Source organism: Zonotrichia albicollis, chromosome 1 (genome assembly GCF_047830755.1).
Source record: "Zonotrichia albicollis isolate bZonAlb1 chromosome 1, bZonAlb1.hap1, whole genome shotgun sequence".
Lineage (NCBI taxonomy): Eukaryota > Metazoa > Chordata > Aves > Passeriformes > Passerellidae > Zonotrichia > Zonotrichia albicollis.
Genome location: NC_133819.1, coordinates 116,094,660 through 116,109,289, shown reverse-complemented (window position 1 = coordinate 116,109,289; position 14,630 = coordinate 116,094,660). Strand labels below are relative to the sequence as shown.

At 39.7% G+C, this 14,630-nt stretch overlaps 1 protein-coding gene across 6 annotated transcripts in view; it reads right to left on the bottom strand.

Moving 5' to 3' along the window:
• The window catches only part of LYN (LYN proto-oncogene, Src family tyrosine kinase), a 49,686-nt gene that overhangs the window by 21,865 nt on the left and 13,191 nt on the right, over positions 1 to 14,630 (bottom strand). For 3 of the 6 annotated variants that reach the window (XM_026791356.2, XM_005479307.4, XM_014264931.3), the window contains exons 2-8: positions 6,497 to 6,633; positions 5,252 to 5,300; positions 5,054 to 5,159; positions 4,502 to 4,600; positions 4,293 to 4,396; positions 2,674 to 2,823; positions 1,267 to 1,419 (exon numbers count right to left, since the gene is read on the bottom strand). In XM_026791356.2, coding sequence (XP_026647157.2) covers positions 1,267 to 1,419; positions 2,674 to 2,823; positions 4,293 to 4,396; positions 4,502 to 4,600; positions 5,054 to 5,159; positions 5,252 to 5,300; positions 6,497 to 6,628 — 793 coding nt within the window. In that variant the 5' untranslated portion in view covers positions 6,629 to 6,633. The remainder of the gene's footprint in view (positions 1 to 1,266; positions 1,420 to 2,673; positions 2,824 to 4,292; positions 4,397 to 4,501; positions 4,601 to 5,053; positions 5,160 to 5,251; positions 5,301 to 6,496; positions 6,634 to 14,630) is intronic. The other 3 variants (XM_026791358.2, XM_026791357.2, XM_005479308.4) reach the window with 1 other exon arrangement.

Here is a 14,630-nt window from a genome sequence, read left to right as displayed (position 1 = left end):
GTCCATGCTTTGCTTTTCTAAACGAGAGCATCTCTTCAAAGCAATGACATTCCTGTCAGACTGACACACTCCCATGGATTATCTGAGACCCCTTCATAGCTTTGTGTCCTCTAGCCAGCTTTGGGACACATTTTTAAGTTGCTCAGAAATGCTCTGCCCATAGAACCTTAGGTCTTAAAATTAATAATGATCATCATCACCATAATCTGATCTTTTATTATAACTATACCAAATTTATTTCTACTTAAACATAGCATCCCAAAAAACACATCTGGGGAAAGGCTAAGAGAATGACTTGGCCTGAAGAAACATCTTAATGAAGACTTTGGGAGGAAGATATAGTTTACCTCAATTAAGATTCTAACTGGCAAAAAGTGTGTAAGCAATGAATAGTACATAGAACATGCAATGAGGAAGCCAGATGAATAATCTGATGTCAGAAAAGGCAGCATTTCAAAAGCAAGACGATTAAACCATTTCCACAGAATGTGACAATGGGCATAGCCTCTTGCCAGTAGGAAGCCACTAAGGCTGAGGAAATAGTGCTTGTAAGCCACCAGAGCAGGTTATTCAGGTTATAATAATTAATGCTATCATTTTCCGCTGGGCATATATTAATGTTTACAGCTTGGAAGTCTTATGACAGTTTTATTATTGCCTGATGAGTCAAGGTATGGGCTGTTCAATCTCTAGTCTTGTTACTACATAAATCACCTACTTTCTGAGCAGCACCCTGACAGACAACACTCTTGGGTTAAGTCTGTTCCCTTTCTTCACCCAGCATGGCAGTACCATGCACTACATTGCAGAAGGCATCTTCTTCACAAATGGATTATGATATCTCTATCCACAGTTCACTAAAAGACACTGTTTCTTTCTATTTCATATTCTTTAACACTTTCTGATTTGAAACAAAGTTTTGAGAGGCTCATCGGTTTTGAGATTCAGGAGCCACATCTTACTATAATCTTGTATTTCTGCCTCAAACCATAACAAAAGACTCTATTGTCCTTGACCTTCTAAATTACAGTGCTTACTCACTATTCTTTTCCTTTAAAAGACACCAAAAGGATTTGTTCCATTTCCTTGTCAGGTTATCTATCCTCTTTTACAAGCCCTCTCTCCTCACAAGAAGGTACATTCTGGGCCTGATTTTGCTGTTTTACAAGTATACAGCATCAGGTTCATGTCCAATGTGTTTTTTGAATCACTCTGAAACAACATTTCCTTCAGAGTTAAATACTCATTTCAAAAGAACAAACTTACCCATCCAGACTTCTCCAAACTGACCAGCTCCAAGTTTCTTCACTAATTTAATTGATTCCCGTGGAATTTCCCATGCATCTTTATCCCATGGTTTTTGAGGTTTGGGACTAATACAAGCTTTTTCCAACTTTCTGCATAAGCCATCTGATTGCCCTGGTTTTCAAAGGAAAAACAAAATACAAAATACATTACACTCCTGTGCTGCATGACTTGAGACAAACATTGCTTAATTGCACCAGCCAGCCCAAAATAATTTTCAAAATAACCAGATGCTCTGATGAAAAAGGCCTTTCTGGTGCCTTCACAGAAGTTTAAGTGCCTCAGATCTGAAATTTTGCATTCAGAGAAAAATTTAATAAAAAGTATCATCTGGTTACTGTCAGATTATTAAGGGGTTTTAGTACAATTTGCACCAAGTAAATACAATATCAGATCTTATTCCTGACACTACGTTGGTTAAGATGTACAATGGAGTCAGGTTTGGGATCTGTATTTTCATTTTGTCATTAAATTTTCTTGCAACATAGTTTCAGACAGATGCGCATGCAAGCATAAGTAGGTCAACATTATTTTTTCTCCAGACACTGACCAGCTATAACATTTATATGAATGTTGAATAATTCTCAGGTTTTCCAGCTGTGTTGAACAGCTAGCACACATATCTAACAATTCAGAAAAATTTCATGGCCAAGTTCTCAGAATGGCTTTGAAAAATTACTATGTGATTTTATGTTCTACATTTTATTGTCCTGTCTTTATTTCCAGGTACAAGATTTAAAAAACCCTGAATTTTGGAGTTATTCAGCAGGAGGTTATGCAGAATGAGAAGTCGGTTCTGCAGCTATAACATAGATAGACTTGTCCCTTACTCTCCCTATATTTTCTTTTTTTTAAATAAATGTATATATTCTACGTGGGTGCAATTTTATTTCTTTGAAGTATATGGAATATTTCTTCCTTTAAAAATTGATAATTAAAAAAACACATTTACAGGAAAAATAAAACCAGTTTCACACTCAACACTAGGAACAAGACAACATTCACAAGTCTGTATGTATTTCTGATAGTTATGAATAAAAATTTACTCTTAAATAAAATATTCTTTACAATGCAGGAAATTCTTATAGCTTCACATCACCCTTAGTTTGATGAATTGTATTATAAAGCTAGTCTTAATTTCACAATGGTATGCCACAGAGCAACCAGCACTAGATCTGGTTATGGTAACAACAATACTTAGGTTCCAATTAGTTTTACTTTATCTTTGATAACATGCATGCCCAACTTATTCAGGGGAAAAAAAAAAGAAAAAAGAAAAGCTTTGAAACAAAAGCAAAACATTTATTTTCCTTCACAGAAAATAATGGCTGCATTCTAATATGTACTTCACTGAATGATTTAACTTACTTTGATAATGTTTGATCATATCATTGATGTTGGGAAAAGTTATTCTTGGAGAGATGTAAAACCCTCCATTGTCTAGGCTCCTGATTTTGTAGTGCTTGATAACGTCGCCATGATCCGGATCATAGTCCCGTATGGAGAGAGAATAGCTGCCTGTGGATAAAGAAGGAACCCCCATTAACACATAGCAAAAATCCACAGAGTCCACACACGCACAGTTGAGACTAAGAAAATCACCAATTCATGTGCTTTTCTTTTTGCTCCATTATTTCCTCAAAAACCATTTTGCAATCCACAGGAGGAAGTTAGCAAAAACCAGCCCTGAACTGGTCACCAAAATGCTTACGGTCACACTTTCTTTTTCAATCTTATTCAACAAACTCACTGGTTCCATATTCCAGGCAGCTCCACAGTCAGTGCCCAGCTTTGCAGAAAGTCCCCCAGCTCGAGTAGAGGTGGCTGGGAAAGCAGGACTGTGGCTCTCACCCTGCTCAGGCAGAAGCTGAAATCTGGAGATCAGCATTTTGAAAAAGGAACATGCTGGTTGTCACGGGCCAGCTAGCAAAAGAATAGTTTGGTGATGGCTTCAGGCATAGAGGAGGGAGAGCAGATCTGTTGATCTGCTAGATCTGTCCAGCCCTAGGCAGTCTCTCCTGCCCCAATTTAAATCCATCTGAGATTTAAATCTGGGCAGGAGAGCATCTACCTTTAGCTACAGCACTCTTTGTTTCTTCTACTTGTACAATTTTTGCCCATTTTCACAGGATAAAAAAGATCTCTCCCCTTATCTCTCCTCACACACATAACCAGTGATTCTGTGGGGTACTTTCCCATACTCTCAGTACCCTATGTAGAATTTAGGAAACTTCCTTTGAGAACTTCATTTAGGAGTCTTCAGCTGAGAGGAAAATGATGTGGGCCCATTTCAGAAGATACCTAGTCAGGAATTTGCAGTATTAAGGCCAAAGAAGCTTCCCTGTGAACAGGCATGACCTGCTGAAAGGTTTCATGTGTCTTCTTCTGCAGGATGCAGTGTTACAGCATCCAGCTGGAATATCCATCCAGACTTACAGCCACAGTCCACAGGCTGGGGCTTCTCAAAGCTGAAGAGCCTGGAGACTTCGCAAAGCTTTTCAGCACAAAGCACTCTGTTTACAGCACAAAATTTTACTAAAAAGCTTTCTGAAAAGAATCCCCCTACACTGTAGAAGTGAAAACCCTCATTATGCATTAACTACAACTTTAAACTTGTAGCAATGGATACAGACCCAATAATGGAAGACTGTAGAATGTAGCAGCTACTATTACAGTAATACGTCTTTCAATAAAGGAGTCACAAACACTAAGAAAAGATACCACTTCATTCATTCCTGCCTCTTGTCAGTGTAATCACACATGTAATGCCTTTTTTTTCCCTTTTATCTCAGCTCTGGGTGTTAGCCTGCAACTCTCTTCTCTCTTTTTCTAGTAATTTTCTCATTCTTCTAACTCCTATAGAACTGCAGAAAATTCACACAGTAGGATGCACTAAAACTACTCCACACCCGATATCAATTTGTGTGTAGACTGACTGCATGTTTTTTATCTCCTTCTCAATTCCAAAGTACCACCCCAAAACCTACCTTTTAATGTTTCACTTTCTCTGATAAGGAAAGATCCAGGACCATTTCCAGGAGCCAGGAGCTGTCTTTCAGCATCTTTTCGGGTTATGTCTTTGAAGAACCATCTGAAAAGTATTTCAAAGAGTTAGAACCAACTCTTTCCCCACACAAAAAGGATACACCACCAAGGGGAAGAAGTTTGCCAGAATTTGGAGACTGGGAGAACTTACTCTTCTGTTTCCAGGGTGTTTACTTTTGCTACATAGTTGCTGGGAATGAAACCTTCTTTTCTTGTCGTGAGAGATTTTGCTCTCCACCATTCTCCCGATCTGAAAACCAAAAACAGTAGTACTCATAGGAAATGAAAATGATGAATTGTTATTTAGATTCTACTCTGCTGAGAGCTTTGCCCAGGCTGGAGAGAGAAGCACAACCTTTCCTTTGAGGTCAAGGGCCCTGAGAAGCCACTGGCTCCACCAAATCAATGTTTGGTCACTGCTACTGAGGCCAGCTGCCAACCAGAGAACTGTAGACTCAAAAATGGTTTGGGTTAGAAGGGACCTAAAAGATCATCCCTGTCACGAACAGGAACACCTTCCACTGCAGCAGGTTGGTCAAAGTCCCATCTAACATGGAATAACTCCATAAAGCATTTGTACTACCACATGTAAGAGAGCTCACTGTTCATACACCCACGGTACAAGTAGGATATTAAAGCACTGTAGAGGGAACTAGATGAGCCCAAAGAAAATCTGCAATACAATCAATATTGCCATACTTACTCTTCAATAACTTTCAGTTTTTCTCCTTTTTTGAAGGACAAGTCCTCTTCATGAATGCCATCATAGGGATACAAAGCTACCACAATGACTCCCTGCTCCTCTGCATCTACAAAAGCAGAAAGACAAAGACACATTCACATCACTTTGCAGGCTGACATGGGCACAGCACACAGCTGTGAGATTTCTATAGAAACATACCTGGACTGACAAACCTCTGTCCTGGTAAGAGCTGTGCTTCTGGATTTGCCTACAATAAAATATGTCTTTAATTAAGCAGTTTTAGATCTTTGTGATTATCTTAAATTACAATTACATATTATACAGTTGGTTTGGTATCATTTCATATGTCTTAAAAGGAAATGCTCAGATCTTTTCCCACCATTCTTCAAAATATGTATTATATATAAATACCATACATTATTTATATGACAATATAAAAATATAGTGAGTCCCCCTAGATTTTAAATTGAGCAGCTCAGACCTTGTGAAGGTGTGGCACAAGCTGTGGGGAAGAAGTTCACAGCTTTGGGACTTCTGCTGAAGAGGCTTTAGGCAGGGCACTTAAGCAGGACAGCTATTACTGTGTAGCTGTCATGCTAAAGAACTACAAGCACGGTTATGCCACCAAGACTGTGCAAGGGGAAAAAAAAAAGAACGATTTAAAAAAAAAAGGTAGTTTGTGATGTGTGTTCGTGGACTGAGAGCACACTGAGTTCACTGTGTCAGCTGGGGAGAGAGGAGAGCAGGGAGCCATTCACACCTGCAGGGAGGAGGTCCCTGAACAGGGGCAGTCAGGACACAGTTCCCTCAGCACAGAAGAGAAGCTGGGGAAAAAAAGGTCCCAGCCAGGCTGCAAATTAGCAAACCCACTTGGTACCCAGCAGAATTGCCCACCCCAGCACTGTTCCTTCCAGTGCCAGGCAGCACACATGGAACACGTTAGCCTGTTCCTCCCGCAGCACAGCGCTGCTCCCTGCACCGCTCACCCTCCCAGCCTCACCCACACACCTCAGGCAAGGCTGAGCTTGGCCCTCAGTGAGGAAAGCTGACTAGAGCTGGTAAAAAACCACCCATTACTACTTCAGCCTATAAACGGAATAACAAACACCTGGATCCCATAGCTATTAAAAATCCAACACCAATGCTTTAAAAAATGGATCTAAACTACTTCAGGTTTTCTAATGTCATCTAGCATTCTTCTACAGACATAGTTACATCTACTCAAGCATTGCTAAGTTAGTTTTTTTTATGCAGAAAACTATGACAAACATAAAGTAGCAAACCACCATGTTTTAATTTTTATTCCTCTAGGTACTTATTCATTGAGGGTGAACTGCACACAGTTTGAGTTTTTCCATGCATATGCTTTGGATTGAAATTTAAGTTACGCCAGTCATGCTTTGTTCTTGCTACAGGAATTCTCTCCTGGGACTATCTACTTACTGGCCTTTGCTGTTTATTGGACGTTGGATCCCTCACATAAATAGTTCGTTCAGTTTTACGTACTGGTTGGTTCTTCAAATCTAGCCCATCTCCATGCAGATTGTCTTTCCTTTTTGATTTTATACACCCCATATTTCCTGTTGAAATAAAAAAGGTGTTAAACAAAATCATTGTGCCATAAACCAAGCCCTTTCCCGTGAAATCATCTGAGCTGCATAGTAAAAATGTTCTTCCTTCTCATATAAAACAGTTCATGGAAAAAAAATAACTGAAGGTTAGGACCACACACTGATAGCTCTTTTCCGTTCCAAAGGAAAGAAATTACCCTGTCTCAATCCACAGAAGAAGCAAACAGTTATTTACCATTTCTTCAGATTTTCTATAATTCCTCCCCAGTCTACTTTTCCCCGCCCAAACTCCTTGCATCTTTCTGATACTTCTCTAAGCTTTGGAATAGATATAATAAAAATGCAATTATTGCAGGGATAATTTTTATCTGTATATTTTAAAGAAAAAAATTCCTGTCCAAATTCTGAGAACTGCAGCAGGAAGTAGCAACGCCGGTATCTCCCCACTTCATTTTGCAGGTGCCAGTCTAGCAGGGAGCTCTGTTTGATTCAAATCCCTGTCTCACATGAGGCTGATGACTTGTGCAGTCCCAGCTCCATGGCAGGCACACTGCTACTGTGTCCTTCAGCAATGCACCTCCTTGTTCACACAGGCACCTTACAGCAGCTTAAAATAGACAACGTGTGTGCCAGCAATGGCAAATCAGCACACCAGGATTTAGAAGGCTAATTCTTCTCTCAGGATGTGCATCCATGCTAAATCAGATGAGATACAGCTGTTAGCATCTGCATGACTGGAACCTGACTGCTAATCCCATGATACAATTACATAGTACTCCAGCAAATATATATATACAAAATTATCTCTACAATCCTCCCTCTGAGGAGAGTAATTGTACTTACTCTTCAAAGAATCCACTATGAATGCTTTTCAACCCTCTTCTTCTCTCCTCTCTCCCTCCTTTCAGGTCAGTGCTCTAATGCTAGGTTCACAGTCACATTTTCCCTTGCAGGCACACAGTCTCACTCCCCCCTGCCCTAATTAATGTTTAAAGCCAGTTCTTTGAAGAACAATGCAAAACCTAAAATAAGAGCTCAAGTAAACAAACACAGCTGGAGAAGCTAAAGCAGATTGTAAGCCTCTCATCCTAGTTTTACCTTCATCTCTAGGATAGAAAAGGTTCTCTGGCAGTGCACAGGTAAAGCAGTAGCAGAAGTGTCCATTGGCAGACACAACTGTACCAATGGGATGGAGCCTTGCAGCTGCAAAAATTAACCAGACTGGACTGGGTTCATGTTAAAGACTCACACTTTTGTAACAATATCTATGACAATCACAATCCTAACTGATACAAAAATAAACCAAGGCAACAAGCAGTCTCACATGGCAAGTCTCAGCTTCCAACACCACCTTCATCTAATGTCCCATCCTGCCATTGAGGAAGCACTACATAATGACACATTGCACTGTCCTATCCACAGTTAGAGTGTTTTCTTCTAAATATGACAGAGGGATATTTCCTCTCCTACCATTTCTGTAAATTATCTGTCACCTATTGCCAACATGTCTTGGATGTCCATAAGATTCAGCAGTGATCGGTGATCCTGGTTTAAAGCAGCATTAAAACCCACTGCTCCCCTTCTTGTCTTCTCTGGAACTAAAAATAAAAGGAATCCTACAGAAAATCGATAGGCACTGACCAGGCAGAGAATAAAAGTTTCCACTTCTTGACTGTCAACATTTCAGTGTTCCCAAACTTATTGGAAAGCAAGGGAGCACATCTTCATGCAGGAGCTTCCCTCAGAAGCAAAGATCTTTAATGCTTAATTTTAATGCTTTAATTTTTGTGATGCTCAGCTATATGTGGGTTGCATACTAGTTGTTTTGCAATACTGAGAAGGATTTTAAAATTTATTTTATTTATTTATAACTGTGGGTATGTAGATGACTCTTGTTCTGTCATTCATGGTTCATAGGAAATTTCTGTACACCCACAGGCAGACTGATGTTTGCAAACTCACCCTAGACATCAGGAAGGCCAGTGTTTAATTACCTGCTGTATCTGCAAGATCAGGTATTTATCCACTTAAGTGCTAACCTTTCTGCTCTTGAATAGTTCTGCTTGTACAGAACAAACAGCTGAAGTGGAGGGCATGAAGTAATTTGATCTAAGTTGTCAGCCAAAACTCCCTTTCCCTATTCCTGTAAGAAAGCTGAGCACATCTTTAGAGACTGCAGCCTGCCCAGTGTCAGTGTAAACTCAGAGAAAAGCATTTTTTACTCAGATTTTTTTCTCCAGCTGAAAGCACATGAACAGCTGTAAGTTAAATCTGCTGTGAGGCTGTGTTAAGCTCAAGGCTGGCATTTGTTCATGACAGTAAGAACTGATCAGCAATAACTATGTAGAGGTGCTTTGAAATCACACAGAAGTTTACTTGATGCCATGTGAAATCACATAAATCAGTTTGTGAGATGACCCTTGTGATGGCTTCAAAGAGAAGATCCTGAGCCTCATCATGAAGCACTTGGGTTCTTTTCCTCATAGAGGTGAAAGTCCACAGTCCTCACAGGACTCAGCTGGTTCTACACGAGCAAAAAGCCCCAACAGTGGGTGCTGAAGCCCACAGCTGGTTCAAGGGTGTTACTGCCCCTTTCACTCCAGTACAGCCCCAAGGATTGAACACTTTGAGGAGGAGCCAGCTAACAACAAGGGTTTACCTAAATCTGAGCCCCACGCTGCATTCTCCCAAAGCAGCCCCATTCTTGCACTTCAGTTCTGCTCCAGAACACAGATTACAGCTGAGCATGTGGGCAACTGCTTCAGGAGTGGCATCCTGACCTAACTAAAACAGCAGTGCAGGGAGGAGAGTATAAATAAATAAAATATTTTACTTGCTGTAAATGTTTATTTGCCTGGTGCTCTGTAGCTGTGTCACAAGAAAGTGTTTTGTGCAGATAAAAAGAGAAAGAGAAAACAGTAAGCAAAGAGCAATACAGAGAGCCCAGCATCATTACAAACCAAACTCCATTGTTCTTTATCAGAGATAAAAGTAATTTATGCATCAGAGAAAATGCTGCCAGCCCCTACTCAGATGTTTTCCATTCCAACAGCTCTGCAATACAGGACACACTATTTCCTATTCATGCTTTGCATTCATTGTCCTGTCCACACCTCTAGACATGAAAGATTAACACTGAATTAAAAGAAATACTGTTTTACATAGCTGCTAATTTTTATAAATAGATATCTAAAAAAGTAACAGCTTCTCTTTTAACAAAGAGCATACTGTAGTTTATGGCTAGAAAGTAAACACAAGTACTTAGGTTAACAGCTGCCGCAAGGTGACAAGAATCTAGGTTCAGGCAGCCTTCAAACAGCCACAGGAGTATCCACAAGAGCTATCACACAGAGCCTCTGCAGCAGGTTTTGCCAGGACACTGATTTTGATGTCTACATTTGCCTTGAATTTGCTCTCTGAATCCCCTATCTCATCTTGGGTCTACAGCACTTGGGTCTTCATTCCAAAATGGTTTGGGAGGAGTGGAAGTCAGAAACTAATGCAGCATTCTTCCAGAGTCAATATCTGCTGTCTGTCCCCAAAACAGAATTCCTTTATCTGCCCTTTTCTACACTTCCAGCAAAGCAATGTGTCTACAGACACGATACTTCCTACTGCAGGCAGCCAAGTTTCATGTGACCATCACCTGTCCATCCCCCATCAGCAGCATTTGGGGTTTCATCTCATCCCAGTGCTTACCCTTTGTATCATCTACAAAGGTGATCTCACTTTTCATTTTGTGTTCATAACCATTCTCTTCCTTGTGATTTTTTTGTTACATGCAATGTATATGGTGCATATTAGAAGTTATTTCCTAAAAACCCACTTGACATGTCTCGTCTTTTCTGATCAAAGTCATATCTTCATGGAAATGATTCTCAAATCTTCATAGATTATACTTCAGCTTTTCCAATAATAAATTAACTTTTAAAATAATTAGAACTACAACAATGAGCATACAAGCTCTATTTTATCAAAGTATGTATTTTATCCAATAAATATCTGTTGTTGAAATGGTCAGCAATCACTTACCAAAACACCTATGTTAAGGTTTTAACAGATATATACATATGCATTTTAACAGGTACATAAATAAAATAAATTTGTATTCAACTGAGTGCAAAAAGTAAACTCTTCATTTAAACCACAAATTTTTCATAATTAAGAATAAGGGAAAAAAATTTAAACCCCCAACTTACTCTGAGTCTTGAATATTGCTTTATATTTAAACTTCTGAATCAAAGAACAGGAAGCAACTGTTTACATCTATAAATAAAATCCAAACTGGTTACACACCTGGAGCTTTAAACAGGGCTTAGAGAGCAGAGAAATAAATAGTTTTATTTTTAATACCTCTTCCAAAATTTGAAAACAATACCATTGCCTTCTTCTGTTTTAGAAGCTTCATTCTGGCCTCGAATGCCAGTTGGTTTGCTGCTACTTCACAAATTATAGTCAGGGTAACACAGTGATGCCTTCATCAGATCTGAACTCCTGTGCATTTCCCTCAAGGTCAAGGCAGAAGTGTCTCAAAGCTCAGAGTGATTGATTTAGATTAAAACTGCTGGGGAGGAAGGACTGTAAACCTGCTCTGCTGAAAGACAAAAACACCTGCTGTCTCAGAAGCTCATCCAACATTCTATGTCACTTCAATCAACTGCTCAAATTTATAATTCAATGAAAAAAAATTAAAAATCTTAAATATAAGAACTTCATTTACCTCAATCTTCAGTGCTTACTTTCACTTTATGTTGATCTGCCTCCACATCATCTGTACTACCCAAGTGTTGCAAGGATCTCCTTTATCTGTTATTGGGACTATGAGGACTGTTTCTAGGAAACTTGGGTTCATTTCTGACCCATCACTACATGGCAAAGCAATGGCCAAGGAATAGAGAGCAGGAGTTTAACTAGAGGTGGCAAAGCTCAGCAATGGCTTATCAGTACTGGTCTACACATATTTGTGCAGGTGAAGACTTGCCACTAGACCACAGTGAGAATAAGAGTGACAAAAATAAATTACCTGTGGTTGGGAGCAATATGAAAACATCAACTGGAGAGCAACTGAAGAGAAGTTGTTTTCTGTCCCCCGCCAGTCTCAGAAATTGTTAGATTTAAGCTTGTTCAGCCTTATTCTTGTACCAGCAATTCACCACATATATCTACAGCTATATATAATAATTTAATAATATATATTATCTATAGATACACATTTAATTTTTACTGTAAGTCCTGACTGTGTGATAACTGTCATCAAATTGGACTCATGCAAATGCAGAAATCTGGGGGTCAGCTTTCATTTTGAGCTTGTTTCACTTCCTACATCTTGTTTTTGCACTGGCAGCTAACTAGGGGAACTTAAGCAGTTTCTTCCTCCATTGCCTTTCTGCTAAAATAGTTCTGTTTGTCTCAGTCAATCCTTGTTGCATGTATTTTAATATTTTGTCAAATTTAGCTTATTTCTGTAGGTCTGGATCAGGCCATCTCTGTGTCTCCCAAATGCAATTCATTCCTTATATGATATACATGGGCATACACAGAAGGGCACAAATCACCATGTGCTCCCTGCAAGGCTTATGGAAAGGAGCATGGATAACCTGAACCCACTCAGTGCTTGGCTATGACAGACTTGCCCTCTGCAGACTCCCACTGCTCCTCAGCTGTGAGAAGCCATAGTCCAGCTGCCAGCATTTAAAAGAAAATTAAAAAATAATGGAGGAATTCTTTTAACTGCTTCAATTTTCTTTGTGGAAAAGGTGAGACAAAGTTAAAATAATATTTTGACATAAATATCTATATAAACAGGTCAAGAAGAGGAACAAGTTAATCCCCTGTGTAACCAACATTACTGTGGTGAAAAAGTATGCAACCAGCATGATACTTTGAAATTTCCTCATACTTGGTCTCACTTAAATCAATCCCTCAAATTTTCCAAGGGTGCATGTCTGTCACAGCAAGATAACATTGCTATCTAATTTATCAACCATGATTAGAGCAAAGGACTACAAAATACTCTCTGGGAAAGGCAGATCTGTTGTAGGCAGCACAATCACATGGCACAAGCTCAGAAGCAAGTTTTCCATGCTCCATTTTTAGAGAGATTAATGGGTGATGGTGGGGAAGAACAAAATATTATTGCTGAAATTTTTCAGAACGTCACTCCGCTTGGCTTAGAAGCTGTCACGTAAGTCCCAGTCTTAAAAATGTTTTGTAGACAATAATGGCATTTAGCCCTTCATCCTCTTGGGGGATTAGGAAGAAGTCACATCTTTTTCAGCCTGTCTTCTAGACTTTCAAGACCAAACCCTCTCAGTTTTTTCCACTTCCACTGGTTATCCTAGCAACCCTTCTCCAGATCTGTTTCACTTTGAACCCATCCCTCTTAAGAACAGGAGGTTGGAGCTGCCCAGATGTTTCAGGATGATTTTCAGCAATGCCTTGAAGTAAATAATATTACTATTTCTTCCACCTACTGAAATACATCACTCAACAAATCCCAGAAATTAATTTATTGTTTCCACACTTTCATCATATTGGCCTTTCATAATCATATGGCCATCCAATAAGATGTCCAGGTTTGTATCACTTTTCATAATGACAAACTATTGTCATTGTCACAGCGGATTTTCCTATCTCCTGTGGCATTATTTTACACCCTGATATTAAATTTCTCCCCATTATTTCCCCAGGCTATTCATCGTGTACGACATTCTCAGCCACCTGTGTGTTTCTAATGCCTCTCAATATCACAAGGGACCTCATATTTTTTCATTGCAAATGAAAGTACTTTTAAAAAGTCTCAATGTAATGCTAATGTAACACCAGGAAACAGAAAGTGGTCCTGCTAAGAGACTGGTAGTGGTTTCTGTCTGCTGCACTTCCCCTTGTTCCACTTCTTTCACAATTCCTTCCTTAGAAATTGAGACCAAGACAAATTCTGCTCTGTCCATGCTATCTCAGATTATTTTTATGCTTTCCTACATCAGTGACAGAAAGTATCACCCTACCAGTTTCATGCTCCCAAACATCTGCATTCCTACTACACTCATACATCTATCACATTTATACTTCCACTGCAATGCTCAGTTTTGAGCCCTGTACCAGTATTTCTGTCTCTCTCCTTTTCCAAGACCTGATTCCCAACATAAAGGCACAAGTTAAACCAACTAAACCAGTCTGGGTTGGCAGATCCCTTCCCTGAATCCTCTACCAATCTGACTGCTGGTCTCAATGAAATGCTCACCACCCATTCCTCTACTGTTTGGTGTCCTGTTTTTCTTTCCCACATTTGCCTTCATATTGAAATGAGGGATAAGGACTTTACAATATTCATACCTCAATTCCACTTCCTTAAAATGGAAATTCAAGTTACAACAGGACCAAAAGGTGTGCTGCCATACATCTATATTGGAAGTAGTGAACTGTGGATTAGAATCAATAAAATGGTTTGGGTTGGAAGGGACCTGCTACATCATCTAGTTCCAAGACCCCTGCTCTGAGCAAGTACACCCTCCACTAGACCGAGTTACCCAGAACCCAATCCAACCTTGAACTTTTCCAGGGATGGGGCAGCCACTGCTTCTCTGGGATATATGTGCCAGGGCCTCACTGCCCTCACAGTACAGAATTTATTCCTAATATCTAATCTAAACCTGCTCTCTGTCAGTTTGAAGCCATTCCCCCATGTCCAGTCACTCCATGCCCTTATAAAAAGTCCCTCTCCAGCTCTCTTGTAGACCCCTGTAGGTTCTGGAAAGCTGCTCCCTGGAGCCTTCTCTTCTCCAGGCTGAACAACCCCTACCTCTAAGTCTGTCTTCACAAGACAGGAGGAGTCATACAGCAAAAATCCCCCAAGAACTGACTAAAGAACCAAAAACTTTTGGAAAGATAAAATATACGGACTTGCCATACTGATGCTGTATTGATGTGTTTCTGGAAAAGGCAGACCCGTTCTGAGCAGCAATATCATATCACATCATATCATCATATAATATAATCACATAATC